At 47.4% G+C, this 25,492-nt stretch overlaps 1 protein-coding gene across 1 annotated transcript in view; it reads right to left on the bottom strand.

Moving 5' to 3' along the window:
• Insc (INSC spindle orientation adaptor protein) overlaps nucleotides 1-25,492 on the bottom strand; it is a 133,752-nt gene that overhangs the window by 4,770 nt on the left and 103,490 nt on the right. Inside the window, exons 8-12 of the mRNA XM_004650840.2 lie at nucleotides 20,359-20,530; nucleotides 15,675-15,853; nucleotides 7,920-7,986; nucleotides 4,387-4,542; nucleotides 3,207-3,283 (exon numbers count right to left, since the gene is read on the bottom strand). Of these exons, the coding sequence (XP_004650897.2) occupies nucleotides 3,207-3,283; nucleotides 4,387-4,542; nucleotides 7,920-7,986; nucleotides 15,675-15,853; nucleotides 20,359-20,530 (651 nt within the window). The remainder of the gene's footprint in view (nucleotides 1-3,206; nucleotides 3,284-4,386; nucleotides 4,543-7,919; nucleotides 7,987-15,674; nucleotides 15,854-20,358; nucleotides 20,531-25,492) is intronic.

The following is a 25,492-nucleotide window of genomic DNA, read 5'->3' as shown; positions in this document are numbered from 1 at the left end:
GCCCTTGGAATATTCTAGACAGGGAATAGAAGTGCAATCACAGCAAGAAACCCAGAGCCGTGAATGAAGGGAAAAGAAAGCGTGAGGCTACCAGCAAGATGAACTGTTCAAAAGACCAGGCCTTCAAAATCAGACAGGTCTGAGTTTGAATTCCAAGTTCATCAAACATAGACAACACAACCAGATGCCTCAGACAGGTGAGAAAAAATTCAAGCAGGGAAGTCATTTCACTGGCTGGGCCCTTGGACTCTGCACCACCGATCCAGAGAAACCACCTGGAGGAGAGAGACGTGGATCTGAGCCTCCAGGTGAACCACAGTGTTGTAACAGAACCGGAGTGAGAGCATTTCCTTGGTGGATGATGCAAGACGCCACTGCTTTGTGGGGTTGGTCAGGGTTGGACTTCAAGTCCCAGGGCAGGGTAGACGCTGTGTCTGTGTGGGAACACTAGTTGAGGTAAATAATGTGGAGCCTGGAAATGTTCCATGCAAGCTTTATGGAAGATTCATGATCAGACACTGTCTTTATGAGTATTGAGTCCAGTCACACAAGGACAACAGAGTGAAGACGGGGTTCTTTGTGTGACTAAAGTTAGGAGCCAGAACCTTTTGCATGTTGTCCTTTAAACTAACAGCAAGTGACAATGCTTAGTACTAAGCTCAGTGAAAGGAAATTGTGGTTTCCCAAGTATCTACAGGTCCCTAACTTTTCACCGTAGCTTGCTGGGTCAGCCAGCTGCTACTGCCAGAGAGATAAAGATAATAATTGCTGAAGCCAACCACCTATGTGTTTTTCAGCTACGGATTTCCACCCCCATTTATCTCAGAGGATCACTGGACATGGTGAGAAAAGTCACGTCTTTATTTTCTTTAACTTATTGAAACTAGGCATCTCACTGAATTGTCAATGTTTTGACAAATCAGTCTGGGCAATCTCTGGCCTTGATCAATAGAAATCACATTTCTATTTCCCTTAAAGTTGTTTAAGATATCAAGATGTGTGTGTGTGTGTGTGTGTGTGTGTGTGTGTGTGTGTGACAATATATCAAGATATATTGTCACATATAAGGCACCTAGTTTAATATGCTCTGTGTCTAAAGATCCAACAATGATTTTATATAATTGGTTTATTTTTAAAATTATACTACATATTTTATTTTGTGTATTTATTTATTTTTGGTTTTTTGAGGTAGGGTCTCGCTGTGGTCCAGGATGACCTGGAATTAACTCTGTAGTCTCAGTGTGGCCTTGAACTCACGGTGATGCTCCTACCTCTGCCTCCCCAGTGCTGGGATTAAAGGCATGAGCCACCACACCCAGCTATTTTGTGTATTTAAAACATGATTCAGGGCTGGAGAGATGGCTTAGCGGTTAAGCGCTTGCCTGTGAAGCCTAAGGACCCCGGTTCAAGGCTCCATCCCCCAGGTCCCACGTTAGCCAGATGCACAAGGGGGGGGCATGCATCTGGAGTTCGTTTGCAGAGGCTGGAAGCCCTGGAGCGCCCATTCTCTCTCTCTCCTTCTATCTGTCTTTCTCTCTGTGTCTGTCGCTTCAAATAAATAAATAAAAAAATTTTAAAAAAATGTTTAAAAAAAAAACATGATTCATAGAAGGGATCCAAAACCTTCGCTAGACTGTCAAAGGAACAGTTAGGACTGTCCCTTATATCCAAGAATAAAAGCCACAGGAGAGTCAAGCTCACCTGTCTCATTCTCACAGCTACACCTCTATAACTTAGAAAACAAATGACAGATACAACCATTCTGTAAACTTTCACGGAAGAACAGTCAGACCTTTGACATAGTCAATGTCACACACTCATGAAGGTGACACCAGGACGGGTCTGCTGACCACAATGCCCTGCTGCTTCCACAAGTGCACAGTGCCATTAGAAATTAGATGAGCTCAGTGGGAAAATGAGGTGAAAATAGGACTTTTCTATGACACACTTGGTGGATCCCTACATTCATTTCTTCTCCCAAGTGCTCTTTGAAGACCAAAGAACAGGCATTCTTCTCTTGAAGCTAAATTCCCTGGTTTATCCAAGGCCTTTTCCAGTACTCCACACTTCACTTCCAACTGGGCGCTGCCTTGCTTCTCTGCTCTGGGATTCATTACAGCCAACCAGGCAGATACATATCAACAAAACATCATTCTCCACATGCCACTGATTACGTTATGGTACAGCCCTAGCACCAGTAAGTGGAATGGGAATCTGCCAGAATGCACTGGATTACGTTGTAGGAGGAGATACTAGCAGCTTGTTGAGTCACTCTCCCTGCCCTGTCCTGTTCCCTCCTGTCCTATATACAGAGGGGTCGAGATGCAGGGCTAGAAGAGCCCATCAAGGAGTTTAATTCTAGGGGGAAAGGGGGCACCCCCACAATGTCCACTTTGGGTACACGGTAGATGCCCAGATATTGGCTCCTATATTGCACCAGCTCCGTGACACCAGTACCGCCTAGCAGCCCTCTATCTCCCCTCTCGATTTTAATCTGCTGCAGATTCCCCAGAACCAGAAAGGCACTAAGATCATGGTGGAGAGACGGGTTAATTTCTCATCATCTTGCACATGCTTCACTACATATGACTTTGGTCACACTTTTTAAAAAACAGAAATAAGTATCAATTATTACCCTTTTAAGATAGAATCCAGGGCTGGAGAGATGGCTCAGCTGTTAAGGAGCTTGCCCACAAAGCTTAAGGACCCAGGTTCAACTCCCTAGAACCCACATAAGTCAGATGCACAGAGTGGTACATCACACAAGGTCACACATGTGCACAAGGTCATGCATGTTCCCAACACAGCACACACACCTGGAGTGTTCGGTTGCAGTGGCTAGAAGCCATGCCATGCCAATTCTCTCTCTCTTTCATAAAAAATAAAATAAAATAAAGATAGAAGGCTGTAGAGCTGGCTTAGCAGTTAAGGTGCTTGCTTGCAAAGCCAAAGGACCTAGATTCAATTTCCCACATAAACCAGATGCACAAGGTAGCACAAGCATCTGGAGTACATGTCAGTGGCTAAAAGCCCTAGCATACCCATTCTCTCTCTCTATCTGCCCATAAATGAATAAATGATAGAATCTAAGCCCAGAGGGGTGATAAGACTTACCCAAGCTGACCACTGTTAAAACTAGCTCTCATGGCCTCCAATGTGCCTTCTCAAAGGCCAAGGGGGAAACGGGGGACAGGCTGAGCACTCACCAGGCAGGCCACAAGCACGGCGTCACTGCTGTTCCTTTCTGACGGGGATCTGCAGAGTTCGATGAGACGGGACATACCTGTGTGAGACACAGGAGAAGCTCACACTCAGGTTGGGGAGCGCTGGCCAGGCAGACCCGGAAGTACTGGCCCTGTCTTACCCTCAGGACCATTAGCCTCCAGTCTGCCGAGGAGAGGGCCGAATCCCCCTGAGGAGTGTGTGTTGTTACCTCAAGGTCCTCTTCTGGGAACAAACGGAGCAAGGGCAAGCAAAGCCAGAGTGTCAAAGCCAAGCCCACAAGTGGCAGGCCACTGGCCCAGACTGAGCTCTGGGTAATGCAACAGGCCTATGTCCACGTCCCTCCTAGAACTTCCGGTTTCACTACCTTCTGCTTTACTAGAGCTGTGTTTAAAGTTCTTGGGTGGGCCAGAGAAACTCAACTATTTTCCCCTCCAAATTAGCCATGTTGGTCATAAAATATATATTACCGTTATAGAAAACTAGATTCTATCAGTGTTTCCTAGGTCTCTGCTGAGTAAAGGTTACCAGAGACCACAGTGGAAACTCACATCCTTTCTGGAACATTCCGTGACCCTCCTAGATAAGTGTGGTCCACTTCGGTCTGCCGAATGGGCTTTGAGCGTCCCTCCAACGACAGCCCACGAGAACTTTGTGTTTCTCCTCTGCACCAGCACGAGGCAGCGCTCAGCCTCCAAGCAGAGGTTAGTTCTCGCAGCGAGTGCCCTGGGGGCACCTGAGGGAAGTAAGTAGCTCACAGTGAACGAACGGATGGAGAAGTTGACAACGAGTAAGTCGTGAGTAGATTAATAGCTCTTCACAACTGAATCAATGAATTAGTGAACAAATGTGTGGCTGAGAGAGTGAATGAGCCAACAACGAAATAAGGGACTAAGTGTGTACATGCGTGCATGAAGGGAAGAAGAGGGCTTTGAGAAACAGGAAGTGTGCAAGCCAGTCACTCTTCACTGCCACACATCCTCCGCTCTCGCTTTACTCCCAGGTTACAAACTAGTCCGAGGGCTACAGCCTGGGCCTGTCCCAGCATTGCGCAGCACCCAAAGAGTGGGGTTCACCTCCACTAGCCCTCCCCCTCGCGCGGCTGAGAGCGACTCCCCCCCCCCCCCCGCCCCAAGCTCAACCAGCCCCGGCCAGCGCCCTTACCGCTGAGCCTCACGGCTTCTCTGGCGACGCGCGGATCTCGGCTGAGGCGGGCCAGGGTCACGGCGGCTTTCTGCTGCACTCTCTCACAGGCCGCCACCTCGGCAGGGCTGCCAGATCTCGGCTTCTCAGACAGCATGCCCATGAGGAGCTGCACTCCTAGGCAGGAAGCAATGGAGAGCTGGCACTCAGCCTCAGCGAGGGGCTTTCTCTCTGGGGCTAGCTAGACAGACGGCCACAGGCCTTAAGCAAAAGCCTGACGCGCCTCAACAGAGGGCGGAGGCTAGAGAAGGACACTTCTGTTCTCTTGGCCTTCACAGATGTGTCTGACTTCCTGCACCAAGTCCCTATACTTAGAAGGGACATTTGAAGGTCATGCTTGGTATTTTAAAATTTTTTGTTGTTGTTGTTCATTATTTATTTATTTATTTGAGAGCTACAGACACAGAGAGAAATACACATAGAAGGAGAGAGAGAGAATGGGCACACCAGGGCTTCCAGCCTCTGCAAACAAACTCCAGACGCGTGCGCCCCCTTGTGCATCTGGCTAACGTGGGACCTGGGGAACCGAGCCTTGAACCGGGGTCCTTAGGCTTCACAGGCAAGCGCTTAACTGCTAAGCCATCTGTCCAGCCCGATGCTTGGTATTTTAAATGATATTACTGATTTCAGGATATGCCTGGCTGGCACTGCGTTAAACTCTCAGTAAATGCATGATCCCTTGAAACCGCTCAGCTACCTCCTTAGCTAAGCATGACAGTCTTACTTCTACTATGAGGCCCAGAGAGAGGGAGGCCTCATGCCCAAGGCCACGCGGTTGGCATTGCAACTGGGTTACTGGCTACGGCCATCGCTTCTTTGCCTCTGATGGGAGTTGCATCTGAAGCAGGTCCAGAGAGGGTGAGTCCCCTGGTGGAAGGCTGGGTAACACTAGATCAAATACTTTAAGTGACTCCAGGCATCAAAAGTGGCAGGATAGTAGAAGGACAAGATTTAGCCTGGATTCAGTCCTCAGATGCCTCCCGCTACCCTGTGCGGGCAGCCCTGTCTTCTGATTGCTCCGCACGCGCGCCCTCCCTTTCTGGAGGGCTGGAATTTCCCTCCTACGCAGCAAACAGCTTCCGCCCTGCAGGTTCGCAGTCAGCGTCTCTGCGAGGTGCCCCAACCAGCCGGCTTGAAACTCAACTGGACAGTATGTGTTTTGCTTTGTTTGTTTTGCTGCTACATGTAGATTCTAAAACTTCTCACATTTCTGTGGTTTGCAAACTGAGGGATTTCCATAAAACTTCAGATTTCTTATTTCTAAATGATTTCCTTATAAATTGCTAACAGAACTCCACATATTCTTATATGTGATAAGAGCTTATTTTATTTGTTGCTTTTTTTTTTTGATCCAGGTACTTACTTTGTAGCCACAACTAGTCTAAACTCACTATGTAGGTCAGGCTGGTGTAGAATTTTGTGGCAAGCCTCCTCCATGCCTGGCGCTCACAAGAGCACAAGAGCATTATAAGCTTCCCTTCTCTCTCTCTCTCTCTCTCTCTCTCTCTCTCTCTCTTTCTCTCTTTCTCTCTTTCTCTCTTTCTTTCTCTCTGATACTGGGTCTTACTATGTAACCCAGGTTCACCTGGAACTCATGTTATGAGCCTCCTTTCGAATTGGAGGCCCGTGTCACCACAGTTGGCGTAGACCTCCTAATGCTAATGAGACTGGCTCAGTCCCTGGTGAGCGTACTTCAGGCACTTTACTCCTGTCGGACGTGCAGGTACCTAAGTTTTCACCCTGTGACTTAGACCGTGGGCTACCTATATTCCCACTACATAACAGGGCTTTCTCAGACCTAGGAGTCTTCCTGGCCTCCAGTGGCCTCTGGCTATGGGACAATTCTTGCTAATCCCTCTGATCCCTGGAGCAGGAATTGCTAGTTTTTCCCATTTTACAAATGGAAAAGCAGACAGGCCACCCTATTAGCTTCAAGCCCATGTGGCATGGCTCCACTTTTACCCTGCCATCCCGCCTCTATGGCAGTCATGTACTTCAGGCGTTACATTTTCACATGCCAACACTTTGGTAAAGCTAGGCCCTTGTTCTGGAGGGGGACAGCCTCAGAGATGAAGGTAGGGGCTTATTTACCTACGAGCTCATTGTCCAGCACAGCACCGGACACAGAGGCGTTTTCAGTCACGGAGGACTGAGCAGGTCGGTCAGCCGCCCGCCTTGTACTCCACAACTCCCTGTCCAGATGCCAGGCACTCGGCCCCTAAGGTGCAGGCGAGCGGCAGCCCGCTCTGGTCAGCCGGGCCACTCGAGTGTGGACTCCAAGTGCTGAAGGAGCGCGCACAAGTGACACGGCGCGGCCTCTCGGCTTGGCCTCAGCTGGCTCAGTACAGCTCCTCATTATTAGCTCAATCACAAGAAATTAACACAAAATGATGTCTTTCAATTAGTGCTAGAGTAGGGTGGGGGGAGTACATGTTTGTTAAGCCTGCAAGGCAGCCTGGGGGAAGGGGTTCATAGGCGCAGAGGCAGTGGTGCAGGTTCCCAGTTCCCTCTGCCGCATGAGCATCTCTGGTCTCCCACCGGTTGTTAATTGCTCCCTTATTTCCCAGTCGCAGGAAGCCCTCACCGCCCAGCACTGCTCCCTGCTGGATGTACGACGACAGAAATCGCACAGATCAAACTCCAGGCCAACAGGCCTGACACTGCCTCCTCTGGACCTTAGGGATGCCCTCAGCACAGGGCAGCACAGAGGGGCCAAGGGAGTGGGCAGAGGCTGTCAGGGCATCGGGAAGCCAGGCCAGCCTGTCCTGCTCCTCACCCCTTCCTACGTACTAGCTTTGGTAGGAATAGGTTTTTACTTTTGGGGATCGTGCTGAAATATCTGCCTTCTCCTACCATCCCAGTTAAAATAGCAGTAATTGTTTCATCTTCCCCATGCCACTGTTACTAGCAGATATTCTCTTCTCTCCTTCACTGTGTGTCTCCCATTAAAAGTTAAGCCCATGAAGGCAGACAAATATTTCACTCTTGATCCAGCTGTACAAAGAATGTGTATGTGCACATACACACACTCATCGAGACATGGGGACGCAGTATGTGTTTGTACATTATATGAGTCCACTTCTCGTTGCTGGGACAAAAGGCCTCCCTTTAAGGGAGGCAGGGTAATCTCAGCTTATCGTACCGGGCCGTAGTCCATCATGGCAGGGGAGGCGTGGTGGTGGGAGCTCGAGGCAGCGGGTCACACGCAGCGGCGAGGAAGCAAAGAGCGATGAATGCTGCTGCTCATCCAGTTCTCTCCTTTATGCATGGTCTAGGATCCCAAGACATGGCATGGTGCTGCCCACAGTTAAGGTGGCTCTTTCCACTTTAGTTAACCTAATCTAGATCATCCCTCACAGGTGATTCTAGATCCTATCAAGTTGATAATCAATACAAAGCTATCCTGCATACCTACACACAGACATTCGTATGAGCACACAGGAGCACAAGGTCCCATATATCCAGCCAATGTGCACACTGCTATCCAGACGTACCATTCTCCTGAATGATGTCAGAAGCACACTGCTCCAGCACAGACATATTGGCCAAGATGGTCACAATCTAGAAAAGGGAATGGACACATGTGATCTGTTGATGCTCTCTACACACAGGTGAGATTGGGACTACAAGCCCTCCCTTCAGCCCATGACTCCTTATTGGCCACCTGCCCATCCCTGATGGCACCTTCTCCTAGGCTCATGGGCTCATGCCATCCAGATGTAATTCAGAAGTGACTTCATCAGTATATGACTCCAGAGCCCCAGGACCCCACTGGTGAAACCCCATCACCCTGAGTGAAATTAGAGCCCACCTAAGTGAAGAGCCTTTCCTTTCCTAAGCCATTACAGACAGAACTGGAAGGTTTCTACCAACCACTGCCCTTGCTCAGTGCTGGATGGGCCTTCTGGAAGGTTGGCTCAACCCTCAGATTGAGTACCTCTGTCTTGATTTCCTTCCATAATGATGGTCTCCCACCTGAACTGAAGGAAGTCTTCGGTCAAAGTGAAGAGCATGCATAAGAGACAGCTTTCCACTGCCGTGCCTCAGATATTACATGGACTCTAATGAGGAAGCTCCTACTCAGCTGTATTATCCAAGGCTGTAGTCTATGAGCCTCTTATGTGGAGCATCATTAAAGGACTGTGTCCTTAGTGACGGCATGCTGACATCAGGGGTCAGCAAGCCTTGGTTACTGCCTCATTGGTTTCCATCAACCCCAGCCACATCTTTTAAACACAAAGGAATAGATTTGTAATAGTAGTAAATTATCTGTCTTTTCCTTCCTCTCTAGATACATGTTGAAAATGAGGCACTGTGTCTATGAACCAGTCCCTTCCTGCTCAGATCTGGCTCAGGGGTTGAGAGGGGGAAGCATGAGTTAAGTTGGCTGTCAGAGAGAATAGCTCAAAACCTTGATCCTGAAATCAACTCTGCAACACCTACTGTTGCATGAGGGTAGTGACCAGCTTATGTTTTCATTTCAGAAGGACAGTTGAGAGAGTGGTTCTTCAAAGTTCTTTTTCTCCCATTTTAGGATAGTGGGTGTATATGGGTAGGTTAGAAGGAGTTATAGAGAAAAATATGGGTTAGAGATACAGCCCCCAAGTGGAAGCTTCCCCCAAGATGCACAAAGTCTTATCTGGGAGAGATACAAGGCCAAGAACTTGTCAGATTACAATTAATTTGGCTTTCTCTGGCTGATAATGGTGACAGAAGCTGGATTGCTATTCCCAGTACAACAGAGTATACCACACCCCAACCTCACTAGCATGGCCTCTCTTAGTCAAGACATTTGGTTGGCATGCAACTTCATGATGGAAGGAAAGAAGGGAGGGAGGGAGGGAGGGAGGAAGAGGAGTGTGAAGGAAAAGAGGAAGGAGGAAAAGAAAAGAAAAGAAAACCTTTGTCTGCTACAGGGAGTTCATTACCTGGCAATCATTAGCTGGGTCACAGGCACCAGGCAGGTCTTTGTGTCAGACTAATTTAGATCCTGTTAATGAAAATTACTTCCTCTTTACAGAGCCTGTACCCCATGTGGCTTTCTGAGGTGCAGATGAAGTAGTCAATTAAGTACAATTTGAATAAATGCCAATTATACCCTGCTTTGAGTCTCCCTTTTGAAACATACTTGCATGCACTATGATGTAGTGGGGGAGAAAGGTCAGTGTTTTCTTCTAGCTGTTAGCCCCTTGATTGGGGTGCTATGGACAACTGGTATACCTGGCTAGACAACAGTTAACAATGCTGCCAGGAGATAGGATTGCAGAAGCCAGACTGACAGTTACCCCTGGCCCAGAAAAACTGGGTCCTATCTGGTGATGTTCAATTAAGTCCTATTCATCCATATTCCCATGGAGTTAGTGTGTGAGCACAGAGGACAATGGCCTCAAGAGAGGCCCTGCATGGGAGGCAGTGCATGAATCCACAGTGGTACAATTCCTGCCTCTACCTCTTGTTTTCCATATGACCTTAGCCATGGTACCTAGCCTTCTGTGCCTTGGTTAATGAAGAGGTCTGCATTTCCTGCTGCTGTCATAACAAACTACTGTAACTTGGGTGGCTTAAAGCAACACTATTTTGTAATCGTGCAGTGCTGGAAGTCAGAAGTCCTAAATGGGTCATCAGGAGTTATCATCAAGGCATCGCCACGTGTGTGCCCCTTCTGCAGGCTTGACAGGAGAACTTCATGAACTGTCTAGCATGGCCTTGGCCTTGTATCTCCCTCGTAAGCTGTGCACTTCATGAATCTTGGAAAACCTTTCATTTTGGGGAGGGGGCTACATCTTTAACTCATCCTTCCCTCTAACTCTTCCACTCAGGCCACAAACACTCACTGTTCTAAAATGGCAGAAAAAGATTTTTTTTTTTGAGGGTAGGTTCTCACTCTGGTCCAGGCTGACCTGGAATTAACTATGTAGTCTCAGAGTGGCCTTGAACTCATGGCGAACCTCCTACCTCTGCCTCCAAAGTGCTTGGATTAAAGGTATGTGCCACCACGCCCAGCCCTCAGAAAAAGAACTTTTAAGAACTAAATCTTAGATTATTTGGTATTCAGACCCCCCCCCCCAAATCCTGTTATAAGAATCTTACATTAGGCCCACCTTCTAAATAACATTCCTATTGTCATGAACCTTAACCACTTTATGCAAAATCCCTTTTGCTATGTAAGGTAACTTATTCATCGGTTTGGGGGACTAAGACATAGACACCATTAGAGGATCATTGCTTGGCATCGCATAGGAGACAAAAATGAGTCATAAGACTGCTATGAGCATTCCATGGGTCAACATCTCATCAAGCAGCCATGACACTTAGTAAATAGAACAAACCAATTTACCTCGGAGAAGTACAGCCTGAAAGGACACAGGCCTTGAGCGGCTGGGTCAAGGAGCACTCTCCTGCATGACAGCAACACTTATGGGGCTGCACACTGGTTTTGCCGAGAGGCACTGGGAATGGGAGCTCCCCGCCCCTGGACAAAGGGAATAGAAGTCTCAGGGCAAGAAGGGGCTTTCTAAGCTGGGAAACAGCTAACATTGTTCTCACAACAATCTGTGACATTCTGAAATATTTTTTCATTTGACCACCAGAGACTTTAAGAAACTGAGATGAATAGATAATAGATCTAATGTGGGAAGGAACCTCCCATGTCATTAGTTCAAGAATATTTTTTTTAAAAAAAAAGAATAGAGCTGGATGTGTTGGCACATGCCTTTAATCCCAGCGCTTGGGAGGCAAAGTTAGGAGGATCACTGTGAGTTCAAAGCCACCCTGAGACTCCAGAGTGAATTCCTGGTCAGTGTGGGCTAGAATGAGACCCTATCTCAAAAAAACAACAACAAAAAATAAACTTTCCTGTTTGATAGGAAAGAAGTTAGCTGAGCTGTTGATAGTAGTGTGTGCAAGCATGCATGTACACACACACACACACACACACACACACACAAAGGCTGACCTTGGACTAGTCCAAAAACACTTGTCAATAGACCAACCTGAAGGTATGACCCAGGCTACCTCATATCCCTACTGTCTCAGGAGTCACTCTGATTACCCTTGACTCTACCCATGTGCCCTCTCATCTGCCTTGTTATAAGCTAATCCTGAAGACCAAAGTGCATGAAACTTTCCTGACCAGTACCCTGAAGGTACTTTTATCTAACAGACCTTACAGCACAGAAAACCTGGCATATAGCTAATCAAAAATTATGATTACTTGTGTGCTATACAGAGATGAGAATGACTGATTCACAGGTCTATAATTATGATTCCTCTTTAATTACCAGATAGGATATTTAGATGTCTATACCACCATATTAACTCTCTAGAAACTTTGCAACAATGTCCAGTGCAGCCCTGAGACCAACAAGCCAAGTCCTCAATGCTTCTGTCTGGACTGCTCTTCCCCGCCCCACACACATGCACATACACACATATATCCACATTACACATCCCCACAAACATTATCCATTAATCGGCAGCATACACCATTCTCCACTGCATTGACTACATCCTCTGGCCAACATTGCTGACCCAAAGCTGACCGTCCCACCTCATCCCAGTGTGTCCTATTACAGACCCTGACCCATTCATTGTTGCACATCCACTTTGGTTCTAAATGCTTCATTGGAGTCAACATCTCATCTAGTAATCATGACCTGAGGGCTAAGGAAACATCATTATCCACATTCTATAGAATTCTACAGGTGAACAAATTATGGTTCAGAGATCATAAAAAAAGACTGGCCCAAAGCCACCTACTTGTGAAATGGCAGAGCCATGATTTAAGGTCAGATCTACCTAAACTCAAGATTTGTGTTGACTCTACTCTTAGAAACCTATATGACAGAGACTTACAAACTACAAAGGGCTTTTGAGATTCAAGTCAAAATTACAACTCTCCACACCTGGCATTCCTGATAAGGGAAGTGGTGATGACAGTTGAGGTCCAAGAAGTGCTACACAATTGAACCATCCTAAAATGTCAGACTATGAATTTCTATGGGAATGGCGTAGTGCCCTTTACTACTGTGAGAGCAATTCAGAGATAGGCATCCTCTGTTGTGGGTCCCCACCAATCACAGTGGTCACTCACTATTTGATAGGCAGGCCCTGGAGCCTGGAGCCAGTCCTCCTCCTGCACTGTCAACTCTGTGGCTGAATCCCTGGGAAGCACACCAGCTACCACACAACACCTGCCCCGCATGAAAACAGGACCATACAGATTGCTTGTTGGCCAAGTCATCCTTAATGTCTGGCCAGATCCAACTGCAGCCCATACTGGGTCCCCCCTGGATTAACAGAAGGGGATGGAGCAGCCCAGACCCCAGGCGATGTTCTCAGCTGCTCCAAGTGTGGGCACCAGATAGACATGGCTGCCAAAACTTCTGTTGGGCAGTTTAAGTGGGCATGGCCTGCCTGGATGATGGAGGAGTTCTCACTGTCCAAACAGAGGCGCACTCAGTACAGACCCGAGGCCAGGAGGCTGTGCGCAGCACTGGCGTCACTGCCTTGTTTATTACCGGAAACCTCACAGGGCATTTAATCTCCTAAGTATTTCAGGGAGCGGTGAGCACTTCAGAGCCTAATTCATCTTCTGTCTTCGTTACACAGAGCCCTCTGATCACCTTAGTCCTCCCTCTGCCATAGCAAAGAGCCATTTGTTTCTTTAATGGGTACACTCTCTCTGGCTAAGTGGCTGCTCAGAGCCAGGGCAGAGGGACAGTGGGCAATGTGCCTGGCTCAGACATGGGGACACATAAAGCTCCTGATTCCAGATGCAGAGCAAAATGTCATATGCCTCCAGCTTGACACATGCCCTCCCTCCAAAGTGCAAGCCTTCTTGGGAATCAATGAAACTTCAAGAGGAGGCCCACCCCTTCTTGTGATCAGAAAGGGGGTCTTTACTGAATCATGGGACATCCAAGCAGGAAGTAGGATCTCCTCCACACAAGGACACTGTTCTCTGGAGGTTCCAGTTCAGCAATACAGTACCATCAGCACAGTGATACCAGTAACAGTGGCAGTGGCCTCCTTTCACTCTATGCCACTTAAGTGTCAGGGTCTGCACCAAGAGTTCATATTGAGCCAATTCTCTGATTCCTACTTCAACTTTGAAAAGTATGACTTATTTCTACTTCAAAAACGGAGGAGTGAACTGCCCAAAGTGACATGATTATTAACTACAGGGAATCTTTGAACCTTGTTCTTATTATGCCATCACTGGATTTTGTATGAAATGACCAGAGTCAGCCACAGGAAGGGGAAGGCATTTGAAATCGCATCAGGTAACAGAGAGACACGGTAACTGAAGATGGAAAGAGCAGCATAAGGAAGGTTCCAGAAGGTGGACCCTCAAGCTGAGCTCTGTCTCCATGACTACCAGCTGTGACTACACAGATGTCAGGAAACCCCCTCAGGACATGGGTAGTCAGGCAAGCAGCAAACCCAGTGTGAACAAGCTCCTAGCTTGTTCCCACCCTAGCTCCTTGGGCTCTTGGCCAGCACTGAGAGATAAGCTATACTAGAAAGGAAGTTTGGAAGCACATCACGTGTGACTTGGAAGGCCGGTTGAGGATTTTTGATAACCTACTATTCTATTGTCACTCTTTGGAATTTGAGGTATGAAAAATTAGATTCATCATTTATTGAAAACTTACTAGGACTCAACATTGTATCAGGTCCTCCCGTGCATGGCTTCACTCCCCTTCACACACACACACACACACACACACTCCCTGTAAGACAGACATTAATGTACCAATTAATAGATGAAAAAAGTACACACCCAAAAGAATGCGACTTGCCCAGAGTTTCTTAATTAATCAGTGGCCCAGGCAGGAACACCAAACACTCAGTCTTTCATCTAACACTGCATGCCTCCTGTACTTGATTTTCAAAGATGGCAGCAGATCAGTATCCTAGACCAAGGTCTAAATGTAGAGGACTTAAATGCTCATTGGCTAGTTGACAAATATATGATTTGGGGAGACTCCTGCAAAGCATTGTGGGAGCACAACCACAGGAACCCTAGGTCTGGGGCTCACCCATAAGCACTTGTATACTAAAATGTTTTCTCCTTCCACAGATGATCTGATGATTGATAAATAGCTGACAGAGTGAATCCTGCTTCCACCCATTCATGTCCCAAACAAGTATTCAGAGAACTTCAGAAAGGACATCAACACTGGACTAGAGGGCCTAAGAAACCCTGGAGAAGTTACAGAGCAGGGTAGTCTATGCCCACAAAGGAAAGTAAACAGGAAATGAACGAGGAGCAAATATCAGTAGACAAACCAGGCCTGCACTGTTAGGTGTGGTCTCTAAGAGAACAAGGCAACTGCAGCATGCGGACACCACCAGGTGTTGAGCCGCTGGGATCTGGGATTGGCGGCAGACTCGGCACCTGAGACATCACCTGAGAGACATAAAGCGGATGGGGTGGGCAATGAAATGCTCACAGGGGAAAAGCTGAGTTGCAGGCAGAGGACCATCTGGGAACTCAGGCATAATTCACAGAGACCTACAGTCCCGTGGTACTCAGGAGAGCCACACTTTAATAGGGAAGAGTAGGCCAAGTGTGCTTAGACAAGGGATGGTATAAAATCCCAGAACATCAACTCAAAGAGCCTTTTAACACTTTTTCATTTCTCATTCTGCTTGAGGTATAGGTCAGTGGTAAAGCCTTTACTGAACAAGTGCCACACCCTGATTCCCAACATTGAAAAAAATAACAACTAAAAACCTAACTTCTTCATTCAAAATCTTAAGTAGTAAATTTCTTTTTCTCCGAATGAAGTATTTTAACGAAATTCAGGTATTCAAAAATATTGTGTGTAATACAGGGTATGTGTTCTAGGATGAGTTTACTTTAAGCCCCTGGTTGGTTGGCGAGCTTGTTTGTTTGTTTCATTCATTTGTTGGAACATCAAATGATTCACTAAGGGCACAGTGTCAGAAAGCACCAAAATGACTGGGACACGGACCTTGACAGGGGCTTCAGAGACCTGCCCATGGTGACTGGGAAGGGCAAAGGGGAAGAGAGAGGTTACAGAGTGCTCAAGGCCAAAGAGAGATGTTGAGATCATTTATCTTCCCAAAAAGTTCCAAGTATCAGAAAAGACTCTAATGGATGGACCCTGCTGTCTGGCCATGCTTGGTTTCCAGGCCTCAGAAATAGTACCCAGCCTCTTCCCTCTGTCCTCATGCTTACAGGTCCAGGACTTGGGCCCAAGCCCTCCTGGGATTCTCACCTGGTCCCTGGTGTAAGGTGTATCCACTCTCTTCTTGTCACTGCAGGCTTCCAGGAGGACACGGATGGCATTCAGCTGCAGAAGCATCTCACAGGCCATTGTGTCAAAGAAGGTGATGTTGGCAAGGGCCGCAGAGGCCAGCAGGAAGACTTCCCCAGATGAGGCCTCTTGGCACAGTTCTGGATGGCAAAGAGGAAGAAAACAGTTCCAAGGCCAGGTGCTTTCACACTAGTGATTCCATCTGGTTCCCAAAATAATAGCTCTGGGAGATGATTTGGGTCAATGTCATAGTTTCCCTTTTACAGATGAGCAAAGCAATCACTAGAGAGGGAAGTGATTGTGTCTCTGAAGGTGGCAGAGCGAGGATTGAAAACCCAGTGTGTGGCCCCTGTTCACTCCTCTACCCACAAGAATTCATGAGAGAACACTGTGTGCCTGATGTCTTTGGACAGCCCAGTGAACAAAACAGCATTTTGCCTTTGTCTTGATTATGTTGTATGTGGAGTCAAGACAAAATGAACTCTTAAAAGCTGATATCAACAACAGCAAATTCTGATAAGTATGAAGGAGAAAACAGACAAGTGCTAAGACAGAATAAGCAGGGATTTGCAGGAGCCAATAAGGAAGGTGTCCTTAGTAATGTGACCTTATAGCTGAACCCCTAAAGGGCCAGTCATGAAAATATTTGGAAGAAGAAAAGGCCATGCTAGACCAAAGGAACAGTGTGAGCAAAGGTCCTGTGGCAGGAAAGAGCGCCCAGTCTGGTTTTCTCTCCAGTGATAGATACTAGACCATCAAATTTTCCTTAAGGAAGAAGCCAAAGTAAAGCAGAGACTCCCAGCTGCTACCAGCAGAGTTTCCATGCTTCCTTTTGGTCTTGGGATGACAAATGCCAGTGTGAAGAGAATGCCAGAATCTCCTAGTGGGCACCACTCATCCTAACCAAACACCCTCACTTGACACTTGTCACTGCACCAAGAACTTATGGACAGTGGCTCTTCCCCATCATGTAGCCTCAGCTCCCTTGGGCCAGACAGAACCTGCACCCGAGCTCTGTCCATGGTGCTGCCCCGTCCCAATGGCCCTGGCTCACTTCTGACTTGGCCCAGCTTGGTCCCCAGTCAGCATGCTTGAGTGCAAGCTCTCTACCACTGATAGCCTGCCTGCAAACCCAGAGGCTCCCAAACAGCTTCCCAAAACGGCACAAGCAGAGACAGTGCGGGAGACAAAATTGATCTGTGTCTCATGCTGGTCCCCAGTTCTTGCCTCCAGACTGCTTCTAGGTTCTGACATGGCAACTGGCCCCTCTTGGGTATCTTGCAATGATTGCAGTTATGTGTCCCCAACTAAACTGTATGGGCAAGAAGTTGAGTCAAATACCTGTAGCATACCTCGTTCTGTGCCACTATGCTCCAAGCAAGCTCAGGGGTAGAAAAGGAACAGCTCTATGTACAGATAGGGTAAGCCATTTCCTCTGAATTGAAACACTCCCTCCTGAAGAGAGGAGGGAGGGTCATAAGACTCAGGAAGCAAACAGCTCAGAAGCCTCAGAAAGCTCGTGAACTTTGCCTGACTCACAGGATTCCTCCTCAAGGTTTGATACCTTTTGGAGAGGAAACTCCCGCCAGGGGCGTGGCCTGCAAGTCACACTGGGAGCTCCCAGGATGCAGACTTCACTAGTGGTCTCCCATGCGGTGTCCCTGAGTCATCCACGCTCTTGTGAGTACCCCCACCTGTGCTCTCTAAGTGCCCCCGACAAGCTCATTGGTCACCAGGTTTGGCTTTACTATAATCATGCTTTGGTTGGTGTTTGTGCCTTACTTAGGGTGAAAAGATGTCTGTTCATGTCCCCCTACCTAGGGAAAGTTTTCACACAACAGATGACAGAAGCTGAGTTTCAGGAAAGAAGCAGTGGGTACCATTTGTTGGGTGTTTGCCCTTTACAAGGCATTGCTCTACATATTTCACATTAAGTTATTTGAATTTCATAGTAACCCAATTTCATTATAACCTTAATAAATAAAACAACAGATGAATTCAATGTTAACTGATTTACTATTGCTACAGTCATTGGGTGCAATAGTTGACATTTTAGAAGCAAATTTAGGGCTGGAAATATGGTTTAGCAGTTAAGGTGCTTGCTTGCAAAGCCAAAGGACTTTGGTTCAGTTTCCCAGGAGCCATGTAAGCCAGATGCACAAGGTGGTGCATGCATCTGGAGTTCGTTTGCAATGGCTGGAAGCCCTGGCATGCCCATCCTCCCCCCACCTCTCTCTCTCCCTCCCTCCCTCCCTCCTTCCCTCCTTCCCTCCTTCCCTCTTTTCCTCCCTCAAATAAATAAATAAAAATAAAATAAAAGAAGCAAATTTATTACTCTCTGGCCAAGGATCTGAACCCCAAGCCCAGTCTGCCTGACTCCAACATCACATTCTGCCTCTAGTTTTAGCCCCTTAGCCATTCTTGGTGACATTTCCATAGACCCATACCTCAGTCCCACCAGGAAGGTAACACCTACCTCTCACAGGCTCTGCTCTCCACAGTTCACTTCCAGAATTTGAATCTAACCACCCAGGCTGTGACAACATGTCAGCAAAGGAATTTAAAACTCTGTGACTCCCCACGTTCCATGTTCAGCCATCCTTTGATTTGTGAAGAACCACTGAGGTCATCCAACTTCTCCCAACCAAGCCTCTCTCTACCCGGGCTTTTGTGTGAGGCTACGGACCTTACCAGTCCACTCTGTGACCAGATCTTCACAAGGTCCAAATATAGCACCCACCCCCCATTCTCATGCACTTGCCACTGCTGCCGACACAGCAATTATTACCACGGCCACCTAAGTGCCTTTTAATTTTGCTGCACGCTTATTTGAACGACAGTGGGAGTCACGTGGGATGTGTTAGGGAGATGAAATTGAGGATTCCAGTGAGTCATTTATAAATGTTTCTAGGGAATGGCTAGAAACTGGAGGGCTATTTCCCACCAAAGAACAGAGCTCTGGCTTCCTGCCCAAGATATATATCCCATCTGCTCTCTGCATAGAGGACACCACAGTGCCTCTTCCTCGGGGCGGGTTTCCTAAGCAGGCTCTCCCTCCCCAGGAACAAGCCCAGCCTGAGCAGAGGCATGAGGTGGCATGACAACGGTGAAGGATTGTTTGGACCATACGTGTTTCGGCTTCTTTATTATTGGATCATATTTATAAACTGGGAATTTTCTACAGAGTTTGGAATTTGCTTCTTATTTTAAAATATATAGGAAATTCCTACAAGGCAATAGTCAATTGTGTTTTACCAGTTATGGTTCACCTTTAGTCAATATATGTGCTTGTAAATTCAATACAGTTTCCAATGCCTCATATCTTTTTCTTCCTTCCATCTCTCTTAAAATCATTTGTTTCCTTCTGGGCTCTTGGGTGGGTCTGAATGTAAGACCCCCGGCATGGTGAATGCCATGTGTGGAGCCCTGGGAAGGGTCCTGATCTCTTGGCCTAGACTTCTCATTCAGATCAAGCACTGGACTTGGTGATCTTCTAAGCTCCCTCCAGCCAGGGTTCTCCATGATTTCTTGACTTTCAATCCATGTGAGTGTTAGCACATCAGTTTCTGCCATCCTGGTCTGTGATTGCTACCATCTCTGTGACCAGAATAAGCCACGTTGTCAACATAACTGACATCTACCAGTGATGAAATGACACGGAGATGGTGAAATCCTAAATTAGAAGACCCCTTCAGATAAACGGATTATAACCCCTCACTGACTATAGGAGAAAAAAAGATGTCAAGTGAGGTTTTCTATTTGTCATGGTAACCAAGTGGCAAAATCCCACTCAGTGTCCACACGGGGTTTCTGACCAATCGCTCTCTGTTGAATGAACGGGGTGGGGGAATACTGGACCAGCTGTTCTGAATCATAGCCCAGTGTTCCTCTGTGCTGCCCCTAAGCACAGGCCACTGCGCATAATCTCAGCCCTGGTGTAGAGTAACTCCAAGAGCTTACCCAAAACCTCCTGGTAAAGTTATTTTTTTTTTCATTCAGTTTCAATAAGAGACCAGCAGCCCCTCTAAAGGTAGGAGGTGCTTTGAAAAGGATTGCGTTCCAAATGAATCCTAGTTTCTGTTCTGCAGTTCTGCAGACGACAGCAAGAGAAGTAACATATCCCAGAGCAGACATGATTCTCCAGCCTCCAGAAATATTCGGATATCTATATCTATCTATATCTATATCTATTTCTAATCTATATCTATGACCCATGATGGGATTTCCTGAAGCAGGTGTGTTCAACTAGCTCTCCTGGTGAAGTCATCTGCTCCAATCTCTACTGCTACAGTCATTGGGTACAAGGATTGGCATTTTAGGAGCAAACTTATTAGAGCCTCTCTGGCCAAGGGTCTGAACTCAACATTTGAGGTCACATCATCCCTGATCCCCTTGCCCTGGACTCCTTCTGAAAAGACATCTGATCCCTGACCACAAACCCATGGAGAGCTGCATGCATGTTAACAAGATGTTCTTGACAATAGAACTACTGAAAGCCTGGCTCTGCTCCATTCACAGTGCATTTCAGCCAGTGTGACCATCTGTGAGGGTTGTGGGGTTTGGTAAGAAGCTTCTCTGGCCCTCCTTGAAGACAGCTGCATGAGGACCTTTCACCCAGAGGTCCCACCCAGCCAGGGTGACTCACTGATGAGGGCGGTCACGATCTCCTCCATGCTTTCCAGAAAGCTACTGAGATGCTGGGTGAAGGAAAGGTGTGGTGAGGTGACCTGGGCCACTACAGCCGCAGCCTCTGCCCGAGTGGCCTCTGAGTGGCTATCATCGGTTAGGATGTCGGCCAAGCACAGAACACCGTCCACCTGCAGAGGGAGAGAAAAAGTTTCCCTGGGCATCAGTCAAATCATTTGCAGCTCAGTGTCTGAGTGTGAAACCCCGGCACTGATTCTTAACACTACTGTGGAGCAGGGACCACCACAGACCCCAAACTCCCTCCTTCTCCAAGGCCAGACCAAGCTTGTAAGAGCAGCCCGGGAGTCAGGTTCAATCTCGTGACGAGGACCCTCAAAGGACCCAAATTTGGGTATTTTTTTGAGCCCAGAAGAGATGAATGGACTTTCACAGGCTTGCTAATAGCAGACAGCAATCCAACTGTCCAGGGATGACCTTGGCCACACACCACAGCAGCCTGCAGCAAGAGCATTCACTTAGCAACCTCACAGTCTCAGACTCCTAAGCCTGGACTTGCCATTTAGCACATAGCCACCTGAGACTATTCCATCCACCAGCACGGAATCCTCCAAAGAAAAGGGGCTTATTTTGAGGAAGGCTTGTTCTCCCTGTCCAACCAGAGAGATGCAGGCCTGGTGGGACACACATGACAAGACATGTGTCCCAGCTCTGCCCGGCCACACCAACTCTTGGCCTTAGGAATAGCTTCTGCTTATAAAGCGTTTACAAAGTGCCAATTTCTGGGGTCAGTAGAATGCATACATATGTCACTGTGCCACGCATTGATTCCCTGAACCAACCCTCCCCATTGCACAGACAGGAAAACCAAGACTGAGAGGCTTGCTGACTTCCCCAGATCATTAACTTTTTTAAAAGCCCTGGATTGGGACTTGAGCCATGTGGTCTGGTTTCAAAACCAAGGTTGTGAAAAAGACATTAGGCTTCCTCCTAAGAAGTGGTGCCTGAGCTCAGAATCCAGCCTCATTCAAGGGCCGCTGGATGGAATCTGGAAGGGAACAGAATGGTGCCTTGTCACAGCTAGCTCATCAATGCTCCTACAGCTCTTCCAGTGCCCCAGGACACCAGTATGCCAGAGGACCCAGCCAGCAAGTACCAAAGATCCTTCCCCCAGGCAGGAGTAAGAAATGTGGATGAGGCAGAAGAAGAAGGGGGAGATGGCTGCTTTCGCTGATGCCCCTCACATCTGCCACAGGCCTGAGCATCCCGTCCCTGTGATCTTGCTTCTTGTCACTGAGCGCCAGTGGACCCTTGGGGGTTTGGCTTGCCTTTCCTTTGACTAATTACCACCGCTGAGCTCCGGGCCTCCCTTCAGTGGCTCTTGGGAGCTGTAAGGTCCATTAGCTGTGAAAGCCGTTGGCAATCTCAGACCCGAAGGAGACAAATGTGGAAGTAAGAGCCCAGGGACTGGGACGCAATAAAATCTACCTGGATGTGCTTAATAAAGAGAACCAGCAGCAGCAGCCTGCCCCCGGGCAGGACTGCATCTGTGCCAGGAGTTTAACTAACAGGCCCTTGGAGAGGGGCCTCATCGGAGTTCAGGGACAGAAAGCAGAGCTGCTCAGGGCCGAGAAACAGGAAACAGCCCTATTGTCAACGCAAGAAACCTCTTAATCATGGCCCCTTATACTCTTTCCTCCCTCCAGCAGGAACTGAGCCTTGCTAAGAATCTACCAGGTGTCTAATTGGAAGAGTCCAATCGATTCATTCTCTGTGATCTCGCCTTGACTACAGATGAGATTGCTGCCATGGTTCATATCACACCAGTCAAACCAAAACCTCTACCCTGCCCTATCCTCTCAAAGAGGCCAAGCGGTGGGTGATCTCAGGGCCCAGGAAAAACCAGGGCCTGGCCATGAAGCATAATGTCCAGCCCAAGTTCTGCGCCCCCTAGCGGCGAGGAATGTGACTTTCAGCCATCCATGCCTAACTAACCACCTTGCTAAAGGATTTCAAGGAGACTACTGAGAGGCCTCCTGCAGCAACTCTTAACATGGGCAATACTTCAGCTGGGGTGATGGTTTATTTCTGGCCCGCATGCTCAAGTCTTCATGGCATTGGCGACTCTAAAAAACCCAATTCCCCAAGTGGTGTCTGTGGCCCAAGCTGCATCTGTAACTTAGCAAATCCCTGTGCTCCTCCCAAGAACTATTCTGCCAGATTGTGGAATCCTCCCACTAACGGGCCCAGAGCTAACTTTTGCGCTGCACCAGTAATGGGGATGGAGAAGCGCTGTGGTGTGGTTCCTGACTCCTTTGTCGGCCTGGTCCCTTGCTTCTCCTGCCGCCTCTGCAGGCCTGGAGCCACAGCTGGCTTAGCTCTGCGCTTCTCCATGCCTGGAACGTGTTGAGCTTTCAGGAGATGGGAAACATGCACAAAAGTGAAACAAGTTGCCCTAAGGCTTGGAGACAACTGTCAAGTAGTACAAGCAAAGGAATGCCGTCGACCGCGGCAGGATGCTGAGAAAGAAGGCTCGGAAAAGGCAGCTTATTCCACATGCCTCTTACAAAATCATGGCCCCTGGAAAGTGACCCCAGCCCTATGCAGACCCAACTCCTCTGCTGCTCTCTGGTTTCACAGAAGCCCTGTGGATCTTGGCTATGTAAATTACCAGTTCCCACTGTTTTGCTTTCTTTCTAATTTGTTAATGGTGCTTCATATCTCTTCTGTTAATAGTACTTATTAACCATATCATTCCCTTGAAAATATATAATGTACATATGTATGTATGTTAATATAAACATACATTATATATACATATACACCATATATATATATATATATATATATATATATATATATATGGAACAACAAAATTTGTAAGGGACACCAATAAATAAAATAAAATAGGTATATCTGTACATTCTGAAAATCTAAAAGTTCTTAATCTTAGGAATAAAATTAAGTCAAGAAATTTTCTTATATGCTTATGTAAATCTCATGCCTCTGATCCCTTCCTGTTGGCAAAACCGCTACCATAAGTTTTGTACTTATCGCTCCCTTGTTTTTGTTAGAGTTATCACATGTGTGCCCTGCTTAGCTGTACAAGGGTTTACAACTGACGGGTAGGGGGGCATCATATTCCATACAGAACCTTATTTTCCTTCATAGGAAGCAGTTTTATGAAATTTCCTGTTGTTCCATGTAACTAGCGGGCCTTTATGTCCCCTGCTGTGTGGCATGTCACCATGGAGATCTAGGGCAATTCATGTGTGCATTCTCCTGCCCCCTGGGATTTTGAGTGGTTTCTCAGTTTTGCTTTACTGGTCAGGATGGCCTTAAGTACTCCAAGTCTCTTTTGGTGAGCATATGCTGCTGTCCCCGGAGTTCTTAATAAAGAAGTGGAAAGACGACGACACAGGGACTTGCACCTCTTTAACTTTACTGATAGTGTTAAGCTGCTTTGCAACATAATATTATCAATTTGCACTCACACTAGCAATATATATGTAACTCCGTATCATTACCATATGATTGAATAACAGCAATTTGATGGATATAGATTTTTTATTTTAACTTGTATATGTCTACATACCATTTTGCTTTGCTTTGATGTGGTTTGTTTGGACTTCGTGTTTTGCAAGTTTGGTGTCCTCTGAGTTCCCTGTTCACGTGACTGGCTTATTTTTCTATTGGCTGCTCTTCATAGAGGCCTGGTTCCCGGAGCCTCTGGCTCTGATGCCACGAATTACCCACAACCTGCTGCCAGCAGGCTGACACCACCCCATGCTGATCCCAGTACCTTTCAGGGTTTACCTTCAAGGGCCATCCTAGGGAGTCCAAGAAGCTCCAGCACAGCCCAGCTCACCACTGAGAGAAGCCACCAAAGGCCCCACACCGGTGGGCTGTGGACTACCCAGCTCTAACACTGGGGTTGGATCTACCCACGTCTGAACCCTGCCTCTGTCTCACACTTGCTGAGCAATTTCCTTACTTGCTTTGAGTCCGTATCTTAAAAATTAGGTTAACAATATAAACATCATATGGATTTTATCTTTTTTTCTCATAAAACAAGTATAAAGGTATCAACTTCAAAGGACTCAAATTAGTCAGTGAGCGACTGCATGCACAGCTCCCTGACACATGGTGGAACCAGCATCTCCCAAGGACCTTTGGCCCTAAGCTCTAGTTTTCTAGCTTTCCTCGGTCTCTCTGTCCTGGCCTCTTGACTAGGCTTCTTTCTGAGGTCCCTCAATTCTTTGGGTGATATTTAGTCAGGATTTCTTCCTCTGCTGTGAGAAAATACCCAAAAAAGTCAACTCATTAGAAAAAAATGCTTATTTTGGCTCATGGTCTCAGTGGTTTCATGACCAAGGCTGCTTGGCCCTGTTGCTTCAGAATATATAATGAGGAGAGCACATAGCAGAGGAGGCCTATTCTCTTCAGGATGGCCATCAGGCAAAGAAAGGATAGGCCAGGGCCCTAGTATCCCCTTTAAAGGCATTCCAAAGGCCCTAACTTGCCCCCCCTATACCCCATCTCTGAGAGGTTCACTTACCTCTCCTCAGACTAAGGCAACACAGCTCTTAGTATGTGGGACTTTGGGGAAAAAGTTAGGATCCAAACTGTGATTGAGGTATGGGGGTGCAGTGACCCATTTGTTGGACCCGTGATCACGCAACCTAGACCTGGGGCTTTAAGTGGATGTTTTCTGAGTGGGACTTCTAAAAGTGGGAGTCCCCTGCCTGACTGGTAAAATAAGATGCACACTATCAACCCTTCAGCAAGGAATTCATAAAAAAATATAGCATCGCCCCTGCGTTTCTATCATTCATCCGATGTTGATTGAGCATCTGCAGTGTGGCAGGAGTTGAACTAGAAGCACAGACACAAAAACAAAGCACAAAGGATTTGAGCAACTGTGTGACCTAAACCCCAGCCTCCCAGCCCCACCGGACTTAGTCTCTCTGCAGCTCTTCCCATCACCTCTCTCTCAGTACTTCAGGACACAGGACACCCTGCGTTGGGGCCTGTCTCCTCTCTATGTCCCGGCTTAGCTTCTCCTCCTTGGCTTCCGTCTAACAGGACTGCTGCCACTTTGAACCACACTGGAAAATGGACCCACACCCAGGAGG

Source organism: Jaculus jaculus, chromosome 3, assembly GCF_020740685.1.
Source record: "Jaculus jaculus isolate mJacJac1 chromosome 3, mJacJac1.mat.Y.cur, whole genome shotgun sequence".
NCBI lineage: Eukaryota > Metazoa > Chordata > Mammalia > Rodentia > Dipodidae > Jaculus > Jaculus jaculus.
The sequence above is the reverse complement of the archived record's forward strand: the minus strand, read 5'-3'. Positions and strand labels throughout refer to the sequence as shown.